The following is a 22018-nucleotide window of genomic DNA, read 5'->3' as shown; positions in this document are numbered from 1 at the left end:
AGAAATTCTAAGACGATATAACGATGTCCGTCTGTCCGTCTGTCTGTCTGTCTGTCTGTCTGTCTGTTGTAATCACGCTACAGTCTTCAAAAATGAAGCAATCGTGCTGAAATTTTGCACAAACTCGTCTTTTGTCTGCAGGCAGGTCAAGTTCGAAAATGGGCTGTATCGGTCCAGGTTTTGATATAGTCCCCATATAAACCGACCTCCCGATTTGGGGTCTTGGGCTTATAGAAACCGTAGTTTTTATCCAATTTGCCTGAAATTTGAAATCTGGAGGTATTTTGTGACCGTAAAGAGGTGTGCCAAAAATGGTGAGTATCGGTCCACGTTTTGGCATAGCCCCCATATAGACCGATCTCCCGATTTTACTTCTTGGGCTTATAGAAACCGCAGTTTTTATTCAATTTACCTGAAATTGGAAATCTAGAGGTATTGTAGGGCCACAAATACGTGTGCCAAAAATTGTGAGTATTGGTCCATATTTTGGTATAGCCCCATATAGACCCATCTCCCGATTTTACTTCTTTGGCTTATAGAAATCGCAGTTTTTATTCAATTTACCGGAAATTGGAAATCTAGAGGTATTGTAGGACCACAAATACGTGTGCCAAAAATTGTGAGTATCGGTCCATATTTTGGTATAGCCCCCATAAAGACCCCTCTCCCGATTTTTCTTCTATGGCTTATAGAAATCGCATTTTTTATTCAATTTACCGGAAATTGGAAATCTAGAGGTATTGTAGGACCACAAATACGTGTGCCAAAAATTGTGAGTATCGGTCCATGTTTTGGTATGTTCCCCATATAAAACGACCTCCCGATTGGGGTCTTGGGCTTATAGAAACCTTATTTTTTATCCAATTTGTCTGAAATTGGAAATCTAGAGGTATTTTAGGACCATAAAGAAGTGTGCCGAAAATGGTGAGGATCGGTCCATATTTTGGTATAGCCCCCATATAGACCGATTTCCCGATTTTACTTCTTGGGCTTCTAGAATCCGAAGTTTTTATCCTATTTGCCTGAAATTGGAAATCTAGAGGTATTTTCGGGTCATAAAGAGGTGTGCCGAAAACGGTGAGTATCGGTCCATATTTTAGTATAGCCCACATAAGAACGATCTCCCGATTTAACTCCTTGGGTTTCTAGAAACCGTAGTTTTTATCTGATTTGCCTGAAATTGTAAATATTCTGGTATTTTAGGCTCACAAAAACGTGTATCGGATTAGGTTTTTATAGGTCCATTTGGTAATGCCTCCATATAGACCGACTTCACTTCTTGAGGGTGTAGAAGGCGCACTGATGATGAAAATTGCTTGAAACTCAATGTAAAATTTCCAGATTTTACTTCTACAGATTTAAGATTTCAAATCAAGACGTTATTTTATAATTTTCTTGCACACTTACAAGAGATGTTAATGATTCCTCTAAAACTCAAACAAAAATGGTTCTTATAAATCTAGAATCTGATATAGTCCTCATGGATGAAATCTTTAAATTTATCTTCGGGAAGTGTCCTCAAGTCCTCAAGCCCTCCTGAAATTTCAAAGGAAACCCAAATATTTGGTTCATGGTGGTGGGTATTTAAGATTCGGCCCGGCCGAACTTACTGCTGTATATACTTGTTTCTTGATCAAAAGTCGATAAACCTAAGGCGTTTTGTCTTTTTATATCATCACTTAAACCACCCTTAGTGAATTAGTAAACGTAAGCATTGGTGGGGTATCATTGACATACCCAGCAAAAAAAGAGCTTTCAAAGAAGTAGTTTGGATCCCAAATTTGTGATCCGGAAGTAGTGCAAACTTGGATCATCTCCAATTAATTTTACGCGGAATTGAGAAGTTGTAACTGGGAAGTTCATTTGGATGAAGAAATTAAAAAAAGCAAAAACAAAATTTCTCCAATTTCACTTTTTATTTTTATCAGGACACTTTTATTTTCTTATTATCTAATCTTTACAAATTGAAAAACTTCTTCGCTTCCACCGGGGGTTGAACATGTTTCTGTTGGCACCACAACCGAACGCTTTAGCACACTCAGCCACAAACGTTATTGAAAACGATGCATCAAAACGTATGTTCCAATTTTCGTAATTTGCAAAACCTTCACAAAAAAAACTTCCACAGAAGTGAAAAAGTCAAACGGCACAGGTTCAAATCCCAGCGGGGATGAATCGTTTTATTATACCCTCGACAATAGGATGGGGGTATATTAACTTTTTCATTCCGTTTGTAACACATCGAAATATTGCTCTAAGACCGCATAAAGTATATATACTCTGGGTCGTGGTGTAATTCTGAGTCGATCCGAGCATGATCGTCCGTCCGTCTGTTGAAATAACGCTAACTTCCGAACGAAACAAGCTATCGACTTGAAACTAGGCACAAGTCGTTGTTATTGATGTAGGTCGGATGGTATTGCAAATGAGCCATATCGGTCCTCTTTTACCTATAGTCCCCATATAAACGGACCCCCCAGATTTGATTTGCGTATCTTCTAAGAGAAGCAAATTTCATCCGATTCGGCTGAAATTTGGTACATGGTGTAAGTATATGGTATCTAACAACCATGCAAAAATTGGTCCACATCGGTCCATAATTATATATAGCCCCCATATAAACCGATCCCCCGATTTGGCTTGCGGAGCCTCTAAGAGAAGCAAATTTCATCCGATCCGGTTGAAATTTGGTACATGATGTCAACATATGATCTCTAGCAACTGTGCAAAAATTTGTCCATATCGGTCAATAATTATATATAGCCCCCATACAAACCGATCCCTTGATTTGGCTTGCGGAGCCTCTAAGGGAAGCAAATTTCATGCGATCCGGCTGAAATTTGGTACATTGTGTTAGTATATGGTCTCTAATAAGCATGCACAAATTGGTCCACATCGGTTCATAATTATATATATCCCCCAAATAAACCGATCACCAGATTTGGCTTGCGGAGCCTCTAAGAGAAGCAAATTTCATCCGATCCGGTTGAAATTTGGTACATGATGTCAACATATGATCTCTAGCAACTATGCAAAAATTTGTCCACATCGGTCAATAATTATATATAGCCCCCATATAAACCGATCCCTTGATTTGGCTTGCGGAGCCTCTAAGGGAAGCAAATTTCATCCGATCCGGCTGAAATTTGGTACATTGTATTAGTATATGGTCTCTAACAACCATGCAAAAATTGGTCCACATCGGTCCATAATTATATATAGCCCCCATATAAACCGATCCCCCGATTTGGCTTGCGGAGCCTCTAAGAGAAGCAAATTTCATCCGATCCGGTTGAAATTTGGTACATGATGTCAACATATGATCTCTAGCAACTATGCAAAAATTTGTCCACATCGGTCAATAATTATATATAGTCCTCATATAAACCGATCCCCAGATTTGACCTCCGGAGCCTCATGGAATAGCAAAATTCATCCGATTCGGTTGAAATTTGGTACGTGGTGTTAATATATAGCCTCAAACACCCATGCAAAAATTGGTCGAAATCGGTCCATAATTATGTATATCCCCATATAAACCGATCCCCAGATTTGACCTCCGGAGCCCCTTGTAAGAGCAAAATTCATCCGATCTGATTGAAATTTAGTACGTGGTGTTAGTATATGGTCTCTAACAACCATGCAGGTCCATATCAGTCCATAAATATATATAACTCCCATATAAACCGATCCCGAGATTTGGTTTTGGAGCCTCTTGGAGGAGCAAATTTCATCCGAGTCAGTTGAAATTTGGTACATTGTGCTAGTATATGGCCGTTAACAACCATGCCTAACTAGGTCCATATCGGTCTATAGTTATATATAGCACTCAGATAAATCGACCCCCAATCACACAAAAAATGGTCCATATCAAGTTCATAATTGTATATAGCATCCATATAAAGCGACCACGATATTACAATTCTGGCTATCTAGACTTACATTTTTTGTCTAATATATACCACATATGGACTAAGTTACAATTTATAAGACGATTTTAAGTAGTTTTAAGATACCTTACCATCGTAATTCGATTGTGGATGATAGTCTTTCGTTGAAGTTTCTACGCAATCCATGGTGGATGGAGAACTTACGGCCATATATACTTGTTTTTTTTTTTTTTTTTTTTTGTGAGGGATATATTCCTCGTGCTAAATTTTGCAATCACATATCGACCCATTTTAGTCTACATGTAAGCAAATATATATTTTCTACCTTGAGTACTGGGCATAATTAAAACATTCTATTTGCATTCTTTAGTGATTCACACCTGAAAGTCTCAATCATATAGATGTCCTAGAGATTTTCTTCATATTTCTCGTTTTATGCAGTACCCAATGAAAATGAATTCACATTTACAGTCATTAATTTCACATACTATGCTAGAATTGAGAAAACAAGGAACCATAAAATTAATTTTAAAGTACATTTGCCATTCATAAGATTTACATTAAATTTGCCTTTAGATTTTTCCTCTTGCACCACTAAAAAGAGCGAAGAGGCATTTAGTGTATGCATTTGCATAAAAATTAAGTTCATTTAAATTGGATATTATTCTCTTTAAGATTCTTTTGCACTTAATGGCAATAGGTACTGGGGGTAATTATATTCACTTTTATACCGCATACGAAATTAGTTGTGGTCTAGGCAGAGAAGTGTGAGAACGCTTCTCCTCCATTGTCTTGCTTAATAGGAGTAATTGAACGATGAGGAAGTTAGAAATGCTTGATGTTGAATATGATACAAGAAAGAGAATAATAATATTAAACAAACTTCTTTGTCGTTAAAAAAAATTTCTTTGGGGATCTTTCCTTTCCTCGTCATATTTTAATGTTGAGCTTATATACCAGCTTGTCAATGCGCAACAAAGCCTCAAACAATTTTGAAAAAAAAAAACAAGTATATACAGCAGAAAGTTCGGTCCGGACGAATCTTAAATACCCTTCACCATGAATCAAATGTAATAGTTTTCTTTGAGAACTCTTCGTCGTAGCGGGTTACCTGAAAATATATAGACTTTCAGGGGGTTCAAAGACAGATATTCTCTTAAGCAAATCACTTCAACCAGTACGCTTTCCGAAGATAAATTTAAAGGTTCTACCTATGGAGACAAGATAAGATTCTGGATTTTTTTTTGAGTTTTAGAGGAATCATAAACTTCTCGTTTCAGACAATTCTCATGAGCAACACGCTTCAAGATGTGGAATCGGTCAATGTGGAGGCCTTACCAAATGGATAAAATGGATAAAAACCAAATACGATATAGGTTTTTTGTGTGTCTAAAATAACAGTTTATTTGAAATTTAAGGCAAATGCGATAAAAACTACAGCCCAAGGAATTAAATCAGGAGATCGGTCTAAAAACATGGCTACACACCATATTCAGCACAATTAATTAAAGAGCTAATTGGGCTATAACAAAATCTGTACCCATATACAATATATTCAGCACACCTAATTATGGTTCTCATTAACTTCTAGATTTCCATTTTCACGCAAATTGGATAACAACTACGGTATCTAGAAGCCAAATAAGTAAAATCGGGTGATCGGTCTATAGGGTGGCAGTTGTGACACCTGCTAAAAAGATCTACTAAAAATATGAAGAAAATTACCAACCAAACAACCCTTATTTTGTCAAACTTGTATTTATATAGTCAAACTTTTATTACTGCAAAAAAATTGTCAATCTTGTATTACTACAAAAAATTTGTCAAACTTTTATTTCTATAGAAAATTTTGTCAAAATTTTATTTCTATAGAAAATTGTGTCTAAATTTTATTTCTATAAAAATGTTGTTAAAATTTTATTTCTACAGAACATTTTATCAAAATAGTATTTTATGTATAATTTTGTCTAGATTTTATTTCTATAGAAAATTGTGTACAAATTTTATTTCTAAGAAGATTTTGTCGAAATTTTATTTCTATAGAAAATTTTGTCAAAATTGTATTTCTATACAAAATTTTGTCAAAATTTTATTTCTATAGAAAATTTTGTCAAAACACCATTTTTTACAAAATTTTCTTCAGATTTTATTTCTATGGAAAATTTTGTCAAAATTGTATTTCTATACAAAATTTTGTCAATATTTTATTTTTATAGAAAATTTTGTCAAAATTTTATTTCTAAGAAGAATTTATCCAAATTTTATTACTACAAAAAATTTTGTCAAAATTTTATTTCTATAGAAAATTTTGTTAAAATTTTACTTCCATAGAAAATTTTGTCAAAACCTTATTTTTTTATACAAAATTTTGTCCAGATTTTATTTCTATAGCAAATTTTGTCAAAATTTTATTTCTAAGAAGATTTTGTCGAAATGTCATTTCTACAGAAAATTTTGACAAAATTGTATTTCTATACAAAATTTTGTCAAAATTTTATCTCTATAGAAAATTTTGTCACAACCTAATTTTTATATAAAATTTTTTCAAAATTTTGTCCAAATTTTATTTCTATAGAAAATTTTGTTAAAACCCTATTTTTTTTACAAAATTTTGTCCAGATTTTATTTCTGTAGAAAATTTTGTCAAAATTGTATTTCTATACAAAATTTTGCCGAAATTTTATTTCTATAGAAAATTTTGTCAAAATTTTATTTCTAAGAAGATTTTGTCGAAATTTTATTTCTACAGAAAATTTTGTCAAAATTTTATTTCTATAGAAAATTTTGTCAAAACCCTATTTTTATACAAAATTTTGTCCAGATTTTATTTCTATAGAAAATTTTGTCAAAATTGTATTTCTATACAAAATTTTGTCAAAATTTTATTTCTATAGAAAATTTTGTCAAAATTTTATTTCTAGGAAGATTTTGTCAAAATTTTATTTCTAAGAAAATTTTGTCAAAATTTTATTTCTAAGAAGATTTTGCTGAAATTTTATTTCTAAAAAGTTTTTGTCGAAATTTTATTTCTTCAGAAAATTTTATCAAAATTGAATTTCTATACAAAATTTTGTCAAAATTTTATTTCAATAGGAAATTTTGTCAAAACTTTATTTTTATAATTTTTTTTTTCAAAACTTTGTCCAGATTTTATTTCTATAGAAAATTTTGTCAAAATTTTATTTCTAAAAAGATTTTGCCCAAATTTTTTTCTTCTATAGAAAATTTTGTCAAAATTTTATTTCTAAGAAGACTTTGTCGAAATTTTATTTCTACAGAAAATTTTGTCAAACTTGTATTTCTATACAAAATTTTGTCAAAATTTTATTTCTATAGAAAATTTTGTCAAAACACCATTTTTTACAAAATTTTGTTCAGATTTTATTTCTATAAGAAATTTTGTCAAAATTGTATTTCTATACTAAATTTTGTCAATATTTTATTTTTATAGAAAATTTTGTCAAAATTTTATTTCTATAGAAAATTTTGTTAAAATTTTATTTCCATAGAAAACTTTGTCAAAACCTTATTTTTATACAAAATTTTGTCCAGATTTGATTTCTATAGAAAATTTTGTCAAAATTTTATTTCTAAGAAGATTTTGTCGAAATGTTATTTCTACAGAAAATTTTGACAAAATTGTATTTCTGTACAAAATATATATAGAAAATTTTGTCAAAACCTAATTTTTATATAAATTTTTTTCAAAATTTTGTCCAGATTTTATTTCTTAGAAAATTTTATTAAAACCCCATTTTTTTACAAAATTTTGTCCAGATTTTATTTCTATAGAAAATTTTGTTAAAATTGTATTTCTATACAAAATTTTGCCGAAATTTTATTTCTATAGAAAATTTTGTCAAAATTTTATTTCTAAGAAGATTTTGTCGAAATTTTATTTCTACAGAAAATTTTGTCAAAATTTTATTTTTATAGAAAATTTTGTCAAAACCCTATTTTTATACAAAATTTTGTCCAGATTTTATTTCTATAGAAAATTTTGTCAACATTTTATTTCTAAGAAGACTTTGTCGAAATTTTATTTCTATAGAAAATTTTGTCAAAATTGTATTTCTATACAAAATTTTGTCAAAATTTTATTTCTAATTATACAATTATTTTTCGAGCTTTTATGGACAGATATAGATTAAGGAACATGGTTAATAGAGCCATTGAAAAGAAAACGCCAGATACCAATCTATACACGCCTGGACTGTACATGTTTCGGTTCGGGCGAATGAACCTTTCCACAGCCTTTAGTATAGTCTGGCTGGGAGAGATAACTCAATTTTGGGCCCTTTATGCTAACTCCTTATGGAGAAAACATTTGGGAAATTTCCTCTTACAAATTGAATCATCTTTTCTCCCACTGTACATCATCTTTTCATATAACTTACAAGTCCCTTAATTTTATTTTTATTTCGTTTTGTTACATAGTAATGCAACAACACGAAATTTATTTTTAGAAAGCTAATTTGTTAGAATTCACCTAAGTGGTGAACAGTCGAACAATGCTTGTTGTTTCTACAGTCAACTACAACATATGACAATTAACAGAAACTGGTTTCCAGGATACAACAACAATTCTAACGCGTACATTAGTCGTGTTTTTCCTAGTTTTACGACGGGCTCATCGTTGCTTATTATTTTTCATGTTAGCCTGATAATGAAACAGGCAATTGACGTCCAAATGCATTATATCTAATTATACAATTATTTTTCGAGCTTTTATGGACAGATATAGATTAAGGAACATGGTTAATAGAGCCTGTCCATAAAAGCTCGAAAAATAATTGTATAATTAGATATAATGCATTTGGACGTCAATTGCCTGTTTCATTATCAGGCTAACATGAAAAATAATAAGCAACGATGAGCCCGTCGTAAAACTAGGAAAAACACGACTAATGTACGCGTTAGAATTGTTGTTGTATCCTGGAAACCAGTTTCTGTTAATTGTCATATGTTGTAGTTGACTGTAGAAACAACAAGCATTGTTCGACTGTTCACCACTTAGGTGAATTCTAACAAATTAGCTTTCTAAAAATAAATTTCGTGTTGTTGCATTACTATGTAACAAAACGAAATAAAAATAAGATTAAGGGACTTGTAAGTTATATGAAAAGATGATGTACAGTGGGAGAAAAGATGATTCAATTTGTAAGAGGAAATTTCCCAAATGTTTTCTCCATAAGGAGTTAGCATAAAGGGCCCAAAATTGAGTTATCTCTCCCAGCCAGACTATACTAAAGGCTGTGGAAAGGTTCATTCGCCCGAACCGAAACATGTACAGTCCAGGCGTGTATAGATTGGTATCTGGCGTTTTCTTTTCAATGGCTCTATTAACCATGTTCCTTAATCTATATCTGTCCATAAAAGCTCGAAAAATAATTGTATAATTAGATATAATGCATTTGGACGTCAATTGCCTGTTTCATTATCAGGCTAACATGAAAAATAATAAGCAACGATGAGCCCGTCGTAAAACTAGGAAAAACACGACTAATGTACGCGTTAGAATTGTTGTTGTATCCTGGAAACCAGTTTCTGTTAATTGTCATATGTTGTAGTTGACTGTAGAAACAACAAGCATTGTTCGACTGTTCACCACTTAGGTGAATTCTAACAAATTAGCTTTCTAAAAATAAATTTCGTGTTGTTGCATTACTATGTAACAAAACGAAATAAAAATAAGATTAAGGGACTTGTAAGTTATATGAAAAGATGATGTACAGTGGGAGAAAAGATGATTCAATTTGTAAGAGGAAATTTCCCAAATGTTTTCTCCATAAGGAGTTAGCATAAAGGGCCCAAAATTGAGTTATCTCTCCCAGCCAGACTATACTAAAGGCTGTGGAAAGGTTCATTCGCCCGAACCGAAACATGTACAGTCCAGGCGTGTATAGATTGGTATCTGGCGTTTTCTTTTCAATGGCTCTATTAACCATGTTCCTTAATCTATATCTGTCCATAAAAGCTCGAAAAATAATTGTATAATTAGATATAATGCATTTGGACGTCAATTGCCTGTTTCATTATCAGGCTAACATGAAAAATAATAAGCAACGATGAGCCCGTCGTAAAACTAGGAAAAACACGACTAATGTACGCGTTAGAATTGTTGTTGTATCCTGGAAACCAGTTTCTGTTAATTGTCATATGTTGTAGTTGACTGTAGAAACAACAAGCATTGTTCGACTGTTCACCACTTAGGTGAATTCTAACAAATTAGCTTTCTAAAAATAAATTTCGTGTTGTTGCATTACTATGTAACAAAACGAAATAAAAATAAGATTAAGGGACTTGTAAGTTATATGAAAAGATGATGTACAGTGGGAGAAAAGATGATTCAATTTGTAAGAGGAAATTTCCCAAATGTTTTCTCCATAAGGAGTTAGCATAAAGGGCCCAAAATTGAGTTATCTCTCCCAGCCAGACTATACTAAAGGCTGTGGAAAGGTTCATTCGCCCGAACCGAAACATGTACAGTCCAGGCGTGTATAGATTGGTATCTGGCGTTTTCTTTTCAATGGCTCTATTAACCATGTTCCTTAATCTATATCTGTCCATAAAAGCTCGAAAAATAATTGTATAATTAGATATAATGCATTTGGACGTCAATTGCCTGTTTCATTATCAGGCTAACATGAAAAATAAAAATTTTATTTCTATAGAAAATTTTGTCAAAATTTTTTTTTCTAAGAAGATATTGTCGAAATTTTATTTCTACAGAAAATGTTGTGAAAAATTTATTTCTATAGAAAATTTTATCGAAATTGTATTTCAATACAAAATTTTGTCAAAATTTTATTTCTATAAAAAATTTTGTCAAAAAAATTATTTCTATAGAAAATGTTCTAAAAAATTTGTTTCTATAGAAAATGTTGTCAAAATTTTATTTCTATTGAAAATTTCTTAAGTAGTTGGCGAGGAATAATTTGAAAAATCTACCAATCTATCAAACAGTAAACAAATCTAGCATTTTTGGTAGAATTCTACCAATTGTGGTAGAATTCAACCGTGAGGGCTATACCAAATCATGGACCATTGCACACCTGGTCCTAAAAAAACCTTTAGACTTCCAATACCTGTACCAATACACAATATATTTGGCACACCTATTTCTGGTCTTAATGGCAAATTCGATTAAAAAAAAAAAACTATCGTTTTCAGAAGCCCAAGAAGTAAATTCGGGAAATCGGTCTATATGGGCCCAATACCAAAACATCGACCGATAGACACCATTTTCGGCAACCTGTTTGTGGTCATAAAATACATCTAGATTTCTAGTTTGAGGCAAATTGGATAAAAACTACGATTTCTAGTAGACCTAAACGGTCTAAAAACATGGCTACACACCATATTCAGCACAATTAATTAAAGAGCTAATTGGGCTATAACAAAATCTGTACCCATATACAATATATTCAGCACACCTAATTATGGTTCTCATTAACTTCTAGATTTCCATTTTCACGCAAATTGGATAACAACTACGGTATCTAGAAGCCAAATAAGTAAAATCGGGTGATCGGTCTATAGGGTGGCAGTTGTGACACCTGCTAAAAAGATCTACTAAAAATATGAAGAAAATTACCAACCAAACAACCCTTATTTTGTCAAACTTGTATTTATATAGTCAAACTTTTATTACTGCAAAAAAATTGTCAATCTTGTATTACTACAAAAAATTTGTCAAACTTTTATTTCTATAGAAAATTTTGTCAAAATTTTATTTCTATAGAAAATTGTGTCTAAATTTTATTTCTATAAAAATGTTGTTAAAATTTTATTTCTACAGAACATTTTATCAAAATAGTATTTTATGTATAATTTTGTCTAGATTTTATTTCTATAGAAAATTGTGTACAAATTTTATTTCTAAGAAGATTTTGTCGAAATTTTATTTCTATAGAAAATTTTGTCAAAATTGTATTTCTATACAAAATTTTGTCAAAATTTTATTTCTATAGAAAATTTTGTCAAAACACCATTTTTTACAAAATTTTCTTCAGATTTTATTTCTATGGAAAATTTTGTCAAAATTGTATTTCTATACAAAATTTTGTCAATATTTTATTTTTATAGAAAATTTTGTCAAAATTTTATTTCTAAGAAGAATTTATCCAAATTTTATTACTACAAAAAATTTTGTCAAAATTTTATTTCTATAGAAAATTTTGTTAAAATTTTACTTCCATAGAAAATTTTGTCAAAACCTTATTTTTTTTATACAAAATTTTGTCCAGATTTTATTTCTATAGCAAATTTTGTCAAAATTTTATTTCTAAGAAGATTTTGTCGAAATGTCATTTCTACAGAAAATTTTGACAAAATTGTATTTCTATACAAAATTTTGTCAAAATTTTATCTCTATAGAAAATTTTGTCACAACCTAATTTTTATATAAAATTTTTTCAAAATTTTGTCCAAATTTTATTTCTATAGAAAATTTTGTTAAAACCCTATTTTTTTTACAAAATTTTGTCCAGATTTTATTTCTGTAGAAAATTTTGTCAAAATTGTATTTCTATACAAAATTTTGCCGAAATTTTATTTCTATAGAAAATTTTGTCAAAATTTTATTTCTAAGAAGATTTTGTCGAAATTTTATTTCTACAGAAAATTTTGTCAAAATTTTATTTCTATAGAAAATTTTGTCAAAACCCTATTTTTATACAAAATTTTGTCCAGATTTTATTTCTATAGAAAATTTTGTCAAAATTGTATTTCTATACAAAATTTTGTCAAAATTTTATTTCTATAGAAAATTTTGTCAAAATTTTATTTCTAGGAAGATTTTGTCAAAATTTTATTTCTAAGAAAATTTTGTCAAAATTTTATTTCTAAGAATATTTTGCTGAAATTTTATTTCTAAAAAGTTTTTGTCGAAATTTTATTTCTTCAGAAAATTTTATCAAAATTGAATTTCTATACAAAATTTTGTCAAAATTTTATTTCAATAGGAAATTTTGTCAAAACTTTATTTTTATAATTTTTTTTTTCAAAACTTTGTCCAGATTTTATTTCTATAGAAAATTTTGTCAAAATTTTATTTCTAAAAAGATTTTGCCCAAATTTTTTTCTTCTATAGAAAATTTTGTCAAAATTTTATTTCTAAGAAGACTTTGTCGAAATTTTATTTCTACAGAAAATTTTGTCAAACTTGTATTTCTATACAAAATTTTGTCAAAATTTTATTTCTATAGAAAATTTTGTCAAAACACCATTTTTTACAAAATTTTGTTCAGATTTTATTTCTATAAGAAATTTTGTCAAAATTGTATTTCTATACTAAATTTTGTCAATATTTTATTTTTATAGAAAATTTTGTCAAAATTTTATTTCTATAGAAAATTTTGTTAAAATTTTATTTCCATAGAAAACTTTGTCAAAACCTTATTTTTATACAAAATTTTGTCCAGATTTGATTTCTATAGAAAATTTTGTCAAAATTTTATTTCTAAGAAGATTTTGTCGAAATGTTATTTCTACAGAAAATTTTGACAAAATTGTATTTCTGTACAAAATATATATAGAAAATTTTGTCAAAACCTAATTTTTATATAAAATTTTTTCAAAATTTTGTCCAGATTTTATTTCTTAGAAAATTTTATTAAAACCCCATTTTTTTACAAAATTTTGTCCAGATTTTATTTCTATAGAAAATTTTGTTAAAATTGTATTTCTATACAAAATTTTGCCGAAATTTTATTTCTATAGAAAATTTTGTCAAAATTTTATTTCTAAGAAGATTTTGTCGAAATTTTATTTCTACAGAAAATTTTGTCAAAATTTTATTTTTATAGAAAATTTTGTCAAAACCCTATTTTTATACAAAATTTTGTCCAGATTTTATTTCTATAGAAAATTTTGTCAACATTTTATTTCTAAGAAGACTTTGTCGAAATTTTATTTCTATAGAAAATTTTGTCAAAATTGTATTTCTATACAAAATTTTGTCAAAATTTTATTTCTATAGAAAATTTTGTCAAAATTTTTTTTTCTAAGAAGATATTGTCGAAATTTTATTTCTACAGAAAATGTTGTGAAAAATTTATTTCTATAGAAAATTTTATCGAAATTGTATTTCAATACAAAATTTTGTCAAAATTTTATTTCTATAAAAAATTTTGTCAAAAAAATTATTTCTATAGAAAATGTTCTAAAAAATTTGTTTCTATAGAAAATGTTGTCAAAATTTTATTTCTATTGAAAATTTCTTAAGTAGTTGGCGAGGAATAATTTGAAAAATCTACCAATCTATCAAACAGTAAACAAATCTAGCATTTTTGGTAGAATTCTACCAATTGTGGTAGAATTCAACCGTGAGGGCTATACCAAATCATGGACCATTGCACACCTGGTCCTAAAAAAACCTTTAGACTTCCAATACCTGTACCAATACACAATATATTTGGCACACCTATTTCTGGTCTTAATGGCAAATTCGATTAAAAAAAAAAAACTATCGTTTTCAGAAGCCCAAGAAGTAAATTCGGGAAATCGGTCTATATGGGCCCAATACCAAAACATCGACCGATAGACACCATTTTCGGCAACCTGTTTGTGGTCATAAAATACATCTAGATTTCTAGTTTGAGGCAAATTGGATAAAAACTACGATTTCTAGTAGACCAAGACCCCAAATCGGGAGGTCGGTTTATATGGGAACTATATCAAAACCCATATAGCCCCTCTTCTAACTTCGAATCTGTGCCAAATTGGAGGACGATAGCGCCATTATTGAAAATTGTTGCGTGATTACAACAGACAGACGGACATGGTTATATTGTCTTCGAACTCTGCTATAACAAGGAGGTCCCTTGTTATTAACATTTTGCTCTTCAAACATGTTTGAGGTGATCATATTCCTTCTCTGGCGGTATTACAAAAAGTATTTCATAATAAAAAAAATCTTACCTGTTTATCCAGCAGCACATTACTGCTACACTGTACAAATTCTTCGGGACCAATATGTTTGGCTAATTTCTTTTCGATGCGGCATAAAATTTGGGCATATTGTGTTGATGTAGGACAACTAAATAGCTTCGTATCAGACTGAAAATAAAAGCGAGATAAAACACATCCATATTAGTCACTTTAAAAAATTCCAATTGCGACAATTTGTTTTTTTTTTCACCAAAACTTACCATATCGGTAGCTGGTATACTTGTTGTTTGGCAAGCTCTTAATTCTTCTTCGTGGTTTTCCAAATCAGTCAAACGTTTTAACAAGGCACTCAATATTTCCGAAACTATGGCTTCTAAACGGGTATTGGAACATCTGCAAATGATTGTTGTATATTGTGAGCAATAGACATGCATGCATGGTTTAGTAAACAAATGTTCCAAGAAATGAGTGCTACTTTAATTCACCCATTTGTGCAATTTTGTGCTTATTTTTTAGTGTGTCAATCACTTACCTGGCAACGATATGTTTAACATGGCTCATCATGCGTTCATCGCGATAATCATAGGGAAACTTATTTGTCCATTCAGCTAATAATGCTACCAATGATTCTAGTGATTCACTATCAGGTACTGAAGATAGAAGTTTGCCCAACAATTCGTGCGGACGTAGATATAAGCGTGACGATAGTAAAAATGAAAATATAAATTCCTGTAATGAAATAAGTTAAACATTTTTGATAGATCAAAATCAATTATATTAGGGAGTTTAATAAGCTATAGGAAATGATATTAAAGTGAAGATGCAGTAAGTTGCATCTTAAATATCCACTACTATGGGTCACATATAATAATTTTCTTTGAGAAAATTTCGTTTTAACAGAGTACATGATCATATATTCAGATAGAAATGGTAAAACACAATCCCAAGTAGTTGAAAAGTAAGCTAACATTAAAATTTGCACAGATCCAGATTATATCAGATTCCAGATCCATACAAATTATTTTATTGAGTGTTGATGAAATTTAAAATGTCTCATATAAGAGTTCAAGAAAGTTGTATGATATGGCGCCTTTCATATGATTTAAGATTTAAAAACTGTAAATTTACATCCCAATACTCGAGTGCACACGAGAAAAAAATCGGGAAATTTTATATAGACCGATATATGTAGTCTTCGGCAACGTAACATAGTGATTCGGATTTCTCATTCCTTTGGTATATATGAACTAGTACCGGTCGTTTCATTGGAAAATAGTCTACTGAAACTTGATCATTCCGGAAAATTTTATCAAAATTTTATTTCTATAGAAATTTTTGTAAAAATTTTATTTGTATAGAAAATTTTGCCAACATTTTATTTCGGTAGACAATTTTGTCAAAATTTCACGCGTATAGAAAATTTTGTTAAAATTTTATTTCTATAGAAAATTTTGTCAAAGTTTCATATCTATAGAAAACTTTGTCAAAATTTTATTTCTATATAAAATTTTGCCAAAATTTCATTTCTATAGAAAATTTTGTTAAAATTTTATTTCTATCAAAAATTTTAATAAAACTTTATTTCTGTAGAAAACTTTGTCAAAATTTTATTTCTATCGAAAATCTTGTCAAAATTTTATTTTTAAAGAAAATTTTGTCAAAATTTTATTTCTATAGAAAATGTTGTCAACATTTTATCAATATCAATTTCTATAAAAAATTCCTTAAAATTTTATTGCTTTAGATTTGTTTTCAATCTGTAGAAAATTTTGTCAACATTTTATTTCTGTAGAAAATTTTGTCAAAATTTTATATCTAGAGAAAAATTTGTTAAAATTTTATTTATATAGAAAATTTTGTCAAAATTTCATTTCTATAGAAAAATTTTTAAATTTTTATTTCTATAGAAAATTTTGTCAACGTTTCATATCTACAGAAAACTTTGTCAAAATTTTATTTCTATATAAAATTTAGCCAAAATTTTATTTCTATAGAAAATTTTGTTAAAATTTTATTTCTATAGAAAATTTTGTTAAAATTTTATTTTCTATAGAAATTTGAGGTAAGATACGTCATATAGACCGATATATGCAGTCTTCGGCAAAATCGTTCAACGTAGTGATTCGGATTTCTCATTCCTTTGGTATATATAAACTAGTACTGGAGCTAGTACCGGTCGTTTCATTTGTAAATTGTTTTTTGAAACTTGACCATTCCGGAAAATTTTGTCAAAATTTTATTTCTATAGAAAATTTTGTCAACATTTTATTTCTATAGAAAATTTTGTCAAAATTTTTTTCATTGTTGTTGTTTTTTTGATTTCAGCTTAAAACCATACATTGACTAAACTACAAGTGTAGCTTAACCAACAGAGGAAAAGAATGTTTGTCAAATTTATAGACTGCAAGATGGTTGGATGGACGCACGTTTCGGAATTACCACATTACTCATCAGCATCCTCTACTTGCAGCAAAACTATCAAACAATTATCAGAATTAATTCAGGCAGTTCATTAAACCCAACAATAAACCACACTTGAACCCTCCGAAAAAAAGTTTTACATTGATAGCCGGCTTTTTTCGGAGGGTTCAAGTGTGGTTTATTGTTGGGTTTAATGAACTGCCTGAATTTATTCTGATAATTGTTTGATAGTTTTGTTGCAAGTAGAGGATGCTGATGAGGAATGTGGTAATTCCGAAACTGCCTGAATTTATTCAGATAATTGTTTGATAGTTTTGCTGAAAGTAGAGGATGCTGATGAGTAATGTGGTAATTCCGAAACGTGCGTCCATCCAACCATCCTGCAGTCTATAGGGCTTTGCCCGAATAAATTTGACAAACATTATTTTCCTCTGTTGGTTAAGCTACACTTGTAGTTTAGTCAATGTATGGTTTTAAGCTGAAATCAAAACAACAACAACATGTTATTTCTATAGAAATTTTTGTCAAAATTTTATTTCTATAGAAATTTTTGTCAAAATTTTATTTATATAGAAATTTTTGTCAAAATTTTATTTCTATAGAAAATTTTGCCAAAATTTTATTTCTATAGAAAATTTTGTCAAAATGTTATTTCTATACAAAATTTTATTTCTATACAAAATTTTGTCAAAATTTTATTTCTATACAAAATTTTGTCAAAATTTCATTTCTACAGAAAATTTTGTCAAATATTTATTTCTGTAGAAAATTTTGTCAAAATTTTATTTCTATTGAAAATGTTGTAAAAATTTTATTTCTGTAGAAAATTTTGTAAAAATTTTATTTCTGTAGAAAATTTTTGTCAAAATTTTATTTCTATAGAAATTTTTATCAAAATTTTATTCCTATAAAAATTTTTGTCAAAATTTTATTCCCATAGACAATTTTGACAAAGTTTTATTTCTATAAAATTTTTTGTCAACATTTTATTTCTAAAGAAATTTTTGTCAAAATTTTATTCCTATAGAAAACTTTGTCAAAATTTTATTCCTATAGAAAATTTTGTCAAATTTTTATTTCTGTAGAAAATTTTGTCGAAATTTTATTTCTATAGAACTTTTTGTTAAAATTTTATTTCTATAGAAAATGTTGTAAAAATTTTATTTCTGTAGAAAATTTTGTAAAAATTTTATTTCTGTAGAAAATTTTTGTCAAAATTTTATTTCTATAGAAATTTTTATCAAAATTTTATTCCTATAGAAATTTTTGTCAAAATTTTATTCCTATAGACAATTTTGACAAAGTTTTATTTTTATAAAATTTTTTGTCAAAATTTTATTTCTAAAGAAAATGTTGTCAAATTTTTATTCCTATAGAAAATTTTGTAAAATTTTTATTTCTATAGAAAATTTTGTCGAAATTTTATTTCTTTAGAACTTTTTGTTAAAATTGTATTTCTATAGAAAATTTTGTCAACATTTTATTTCTATAGAAAATTTTGTCAAAATTTTATTTCTATAAAAAACTTTGTCAAAATTATATTTCTATAGAACATGTTGTCAAAATTTTATTTCTATAGAAAATGTTGTCAAAATTTTATTTCTATTAAAAGTTTTGTCAAAATATTATCAATATCAATTTCTATAGAAAATTCCTTAAAATTTTATTGCTTTAGAAATTTTTTCAAATATTTATTTCTATAGAAAATTTTGTCAACATTGTATATCTAGAAAAAATTTTGTCAAAATTTTATTTATATAGAAAATTTTGTCAAAATTTCATTTCTATAGCAAAATTGTTAAAATTTTATTTCTAAAGAAAATTTTGTCAAAATTTTATTTCTATAGACAATTTGGTCAAAATTTTGTTTATATCGGAAATTTTGTCAAAATTTCATTTCTATAGAAAAATTTTTTAAAATTTTATTTCTATAGAAAGTTTCATATCTAGAGAAAACTTTGTAAACATTTTATTTCAATATAAAATTTTGCCAAAATTTCATTTCTATTTCTATAGAAATTTGAGGTAAGATACGCCATATAGACCGATATATGCAGTCTTCGGCAAAATCATTCAACGTAGTGATTCGGATTTCTCATTCCTTTGGTATATATGAACTAGTAATGGAGCTAGTACCGGTCGTTTCATTTGTAAATTGTTTATTGAAACTTGATCATTCCGGAATTCCGGAAAATTTTATCAAAATTTTATTTCTATAGAAAATTTTGTCAAAATTTCATTTCTATAGAAAATTTTGTCAAAATTTAATTTCTATAGAAATTGTTGTCAAAATTTTATTTCTATAGAAAATTTTATCAAAATTTTATTTCCATAGAAATTTTCTCAAAATTTTATTTCCATAAAAATTTTCTCAAAATTTTATTTGTATAGAAAATGTTGCCAATATTTTATTTCTACAGGAATTTTCTCAAAATTTTGTTTCTATAGAAAATTTTGTTAAAATTTTATTTCTATAAAAAATTTTTTAAAAATTTGTTTTTCTATAGAAAACTTTGTCTGTTTCTAAAGAAAATTGAAGTTCCTCTTAGTTGGAGAGGCATATTTTGGAAAATCTGCAACATCACGAAGCGTAGCATTTAAATCGATCTGCTTGGGAGAGTATCTGTCACCTAATCCAACTGAAATTCTCTATATTTCCAAGTAAGCCGCCATGGCGAAACATTTCCCAAGGGAAAGTATTATATTTGATTCATGGTGGGGTTGTACTGAACATTCGACCCGGCTAAACTTAAGGCCGTATATTACAAAATGACTAAAGCCTAAGACCTACAATGGCATAGCTTTATCCCTTGTAATTTACTTAAAAGTATAAATATGAAATAAATAAATAAATAAGGCCGTTTATACTTTTATCGGTATGACAGTGAAAGAAATTTTGTCTTCACAATATAGAATCGATTTTTCTACAATTTAGTTTAAGTCGATAAACTCTAGTTGCTAGTGCCCTTATAAATAAGTTTATTATTATTTGTTATATGTATAAGTTTTATTATTATTTGTAATTATAATAAATTAAGTAATAAATAAATCAACAATTTAGTGTGGAATCGACTCATTAATTCATCGTATTTCGGTCCTGTAATTGTTTAACACTCATACAGCTACAAAAGCAGAACAATTATGAGGGATGTGAGAGAAATTCATCATCTGTGGTACTGGACTGGATTTCCATTGGAGTAACAGATTGCTAATTGCTATTAACCTTTAATGAGAACATTCATTTAAAATTTTCGGATGAAGGATTTTTTTGGTGGAAACTAACTCAAATTAATAAAGCTAATTTCCCATTCATGATACTATCATTAAAGTTAATTGAATTGATAAAATGTCCATTGCCTTTAAATTTTACATATATCTCTGGTATTCTTTTCCACAATATTTGCCTGTCTCATCGGTTATTTGCATTTCACTCGATGCTCAGCATGATTGTGACACATTGGTATACTTCCCATGGTTAAAATGTCATTTTCACACTGCCACTCTTCTTCTTCTGCTAAAGCTTCCTAAAGCTTGTTTATTAACATAATACACCAAATTAATTATTAACACTATGTTTATGTCTCTGTGCCTGGGCGAAAATGAGAATATGTGTGTGAATGTGTTTGTGTTTGGCTGCCTGTGGCTAAGTGTATCCTTATTAGGCCATTGTCTTTTGTACGGCTTACCACTTGTGGTCATTAAGACCAAGATGAAGGTTATTTGGTCAACATTAAAATTAGTCCAACTTATTATAAAGACTATGGGGTCAAACTAGAAACGCCTCTTCGACACTACTTAATGTAATTTCATGTCGTTCATTTGCTACATGAGATCTTAAGGATAAAAGTGACCAGTGTTGTAGGTAAGGATATGTAAGACATTGTGCATTACAACAATGGGGTGTTTTTTTGTGGTATTAATTAGTAACACTTGTTCAATTTCTTTGGTTACTTTGCTTAAATGCTTCGCGTTTGAGATGGACATGTGAGAAAATTTTACTCACGTCCAAGGCTGAAAATTTCTAACACGGATATAACTCATAACCACAAATGGTATACTTAAAATAAAAATATGGTCGGTTCGAAAGATTTTATCTTTACACCTATGATTTTGGTGTTGATTACGAGTCAAAGAGGTGGAAGATTGAAGTAAGGATATTTCACAACACTATTTCAAATTTGAGTTCGACAAGCATACTTTTCTTCTGTTGGTTAAGCTACACTTGTAGTTTAGTCAATACATGGTTTTAAGCTGAGATCAAAAACAACAATAATGATTGAAGAGAAACCAACAATAAGAAACAAAACGAATGAAGATAGAGGAAGCACGCTCAAAAACAAACCCAGGCAACTACATTCAAATCGATGATTTGAGTTTGCAAAGGAAAAGAGATATGCTTGCAAATTTTTTTAGGCAGTAGCCGACTATCAAACCAATATCTCGGAAGGTTCAAGTGTAGTTCACTTTGGATTGAGTGAATTACCCGAATTTATTCTGATAATTGGTTGATAGTTTTGCTGCAAGTAGAGGATGCTGATGAGGAATGTAGTAATTCCGAAACAGCTGTACATCCAACCATCTTGCAGTCTATAGGGCTTTACCCAAATAAATTTGACAAGCATACTTTCCCTCTGTTGGTTAAGCTACACTTGTAGTTTAGTCAATGCATGGTTTTAAGCTGAGATCAAAAACAACAACAATAATAAAATTTTGATAAAATATTCTATAGAAATAAAATTTTGAAAAAATTTTCTATAAACATAAAATCTTGACAAAATTTTCCATAGAATTAAAATTTTGACAAAATTTTCTAT

The 22018-nt window shown here is 28.8% G+C and overlaps 1 protein-coding gene across 1 annotated transcript in view; it reads right to left on the bottom strand.

The window, feature by feature from the left end:
* LOC142225115 (uncharacterized) overlaps positions 1-22018 on the bottom strand; it is a 294761-nt gene that overhangs the window by 232135 nt on the left and 40608 nt on the right. Inside the window, exons 5-7 of the mRNA XM_075294888.1 lie at positions 15316-15512; positions 15056-15176; positions 14814-14951 (exon numbers count right to left, since the gene is read on the bottom strand). Coding sequence (XP_075151003.1) covers positions 14814-14951; positions 15056-15176; positions 15316-15512 — 456 coding nt within the window. The remainder of the gene's footprint in view (positions 1-14813; positions 14952-15055; positions 15177-15315; positions 15513-22018) is intronic.

Source organism: Haematobia irritans, chromosome 2 (assembly GCF_050003625.1).
Source record: "Haematobia irritans isolate KBUSLIRL chromosome 2, ASM5000362v1, whole genome shotgun sequence".
Classification (NCBI taxonomy): domain Eukaryota; kingdom Metazoa; phylum Arthropoda; class Insecta; order Diptera; family Muscidae; genus Haematobia; species Haematobia irritans.
The sequence above is the reverse complement of the archived record's forward strand: the minus strand, read 5'-3'. Positions and strand labels throughout refer to the sequence as shown.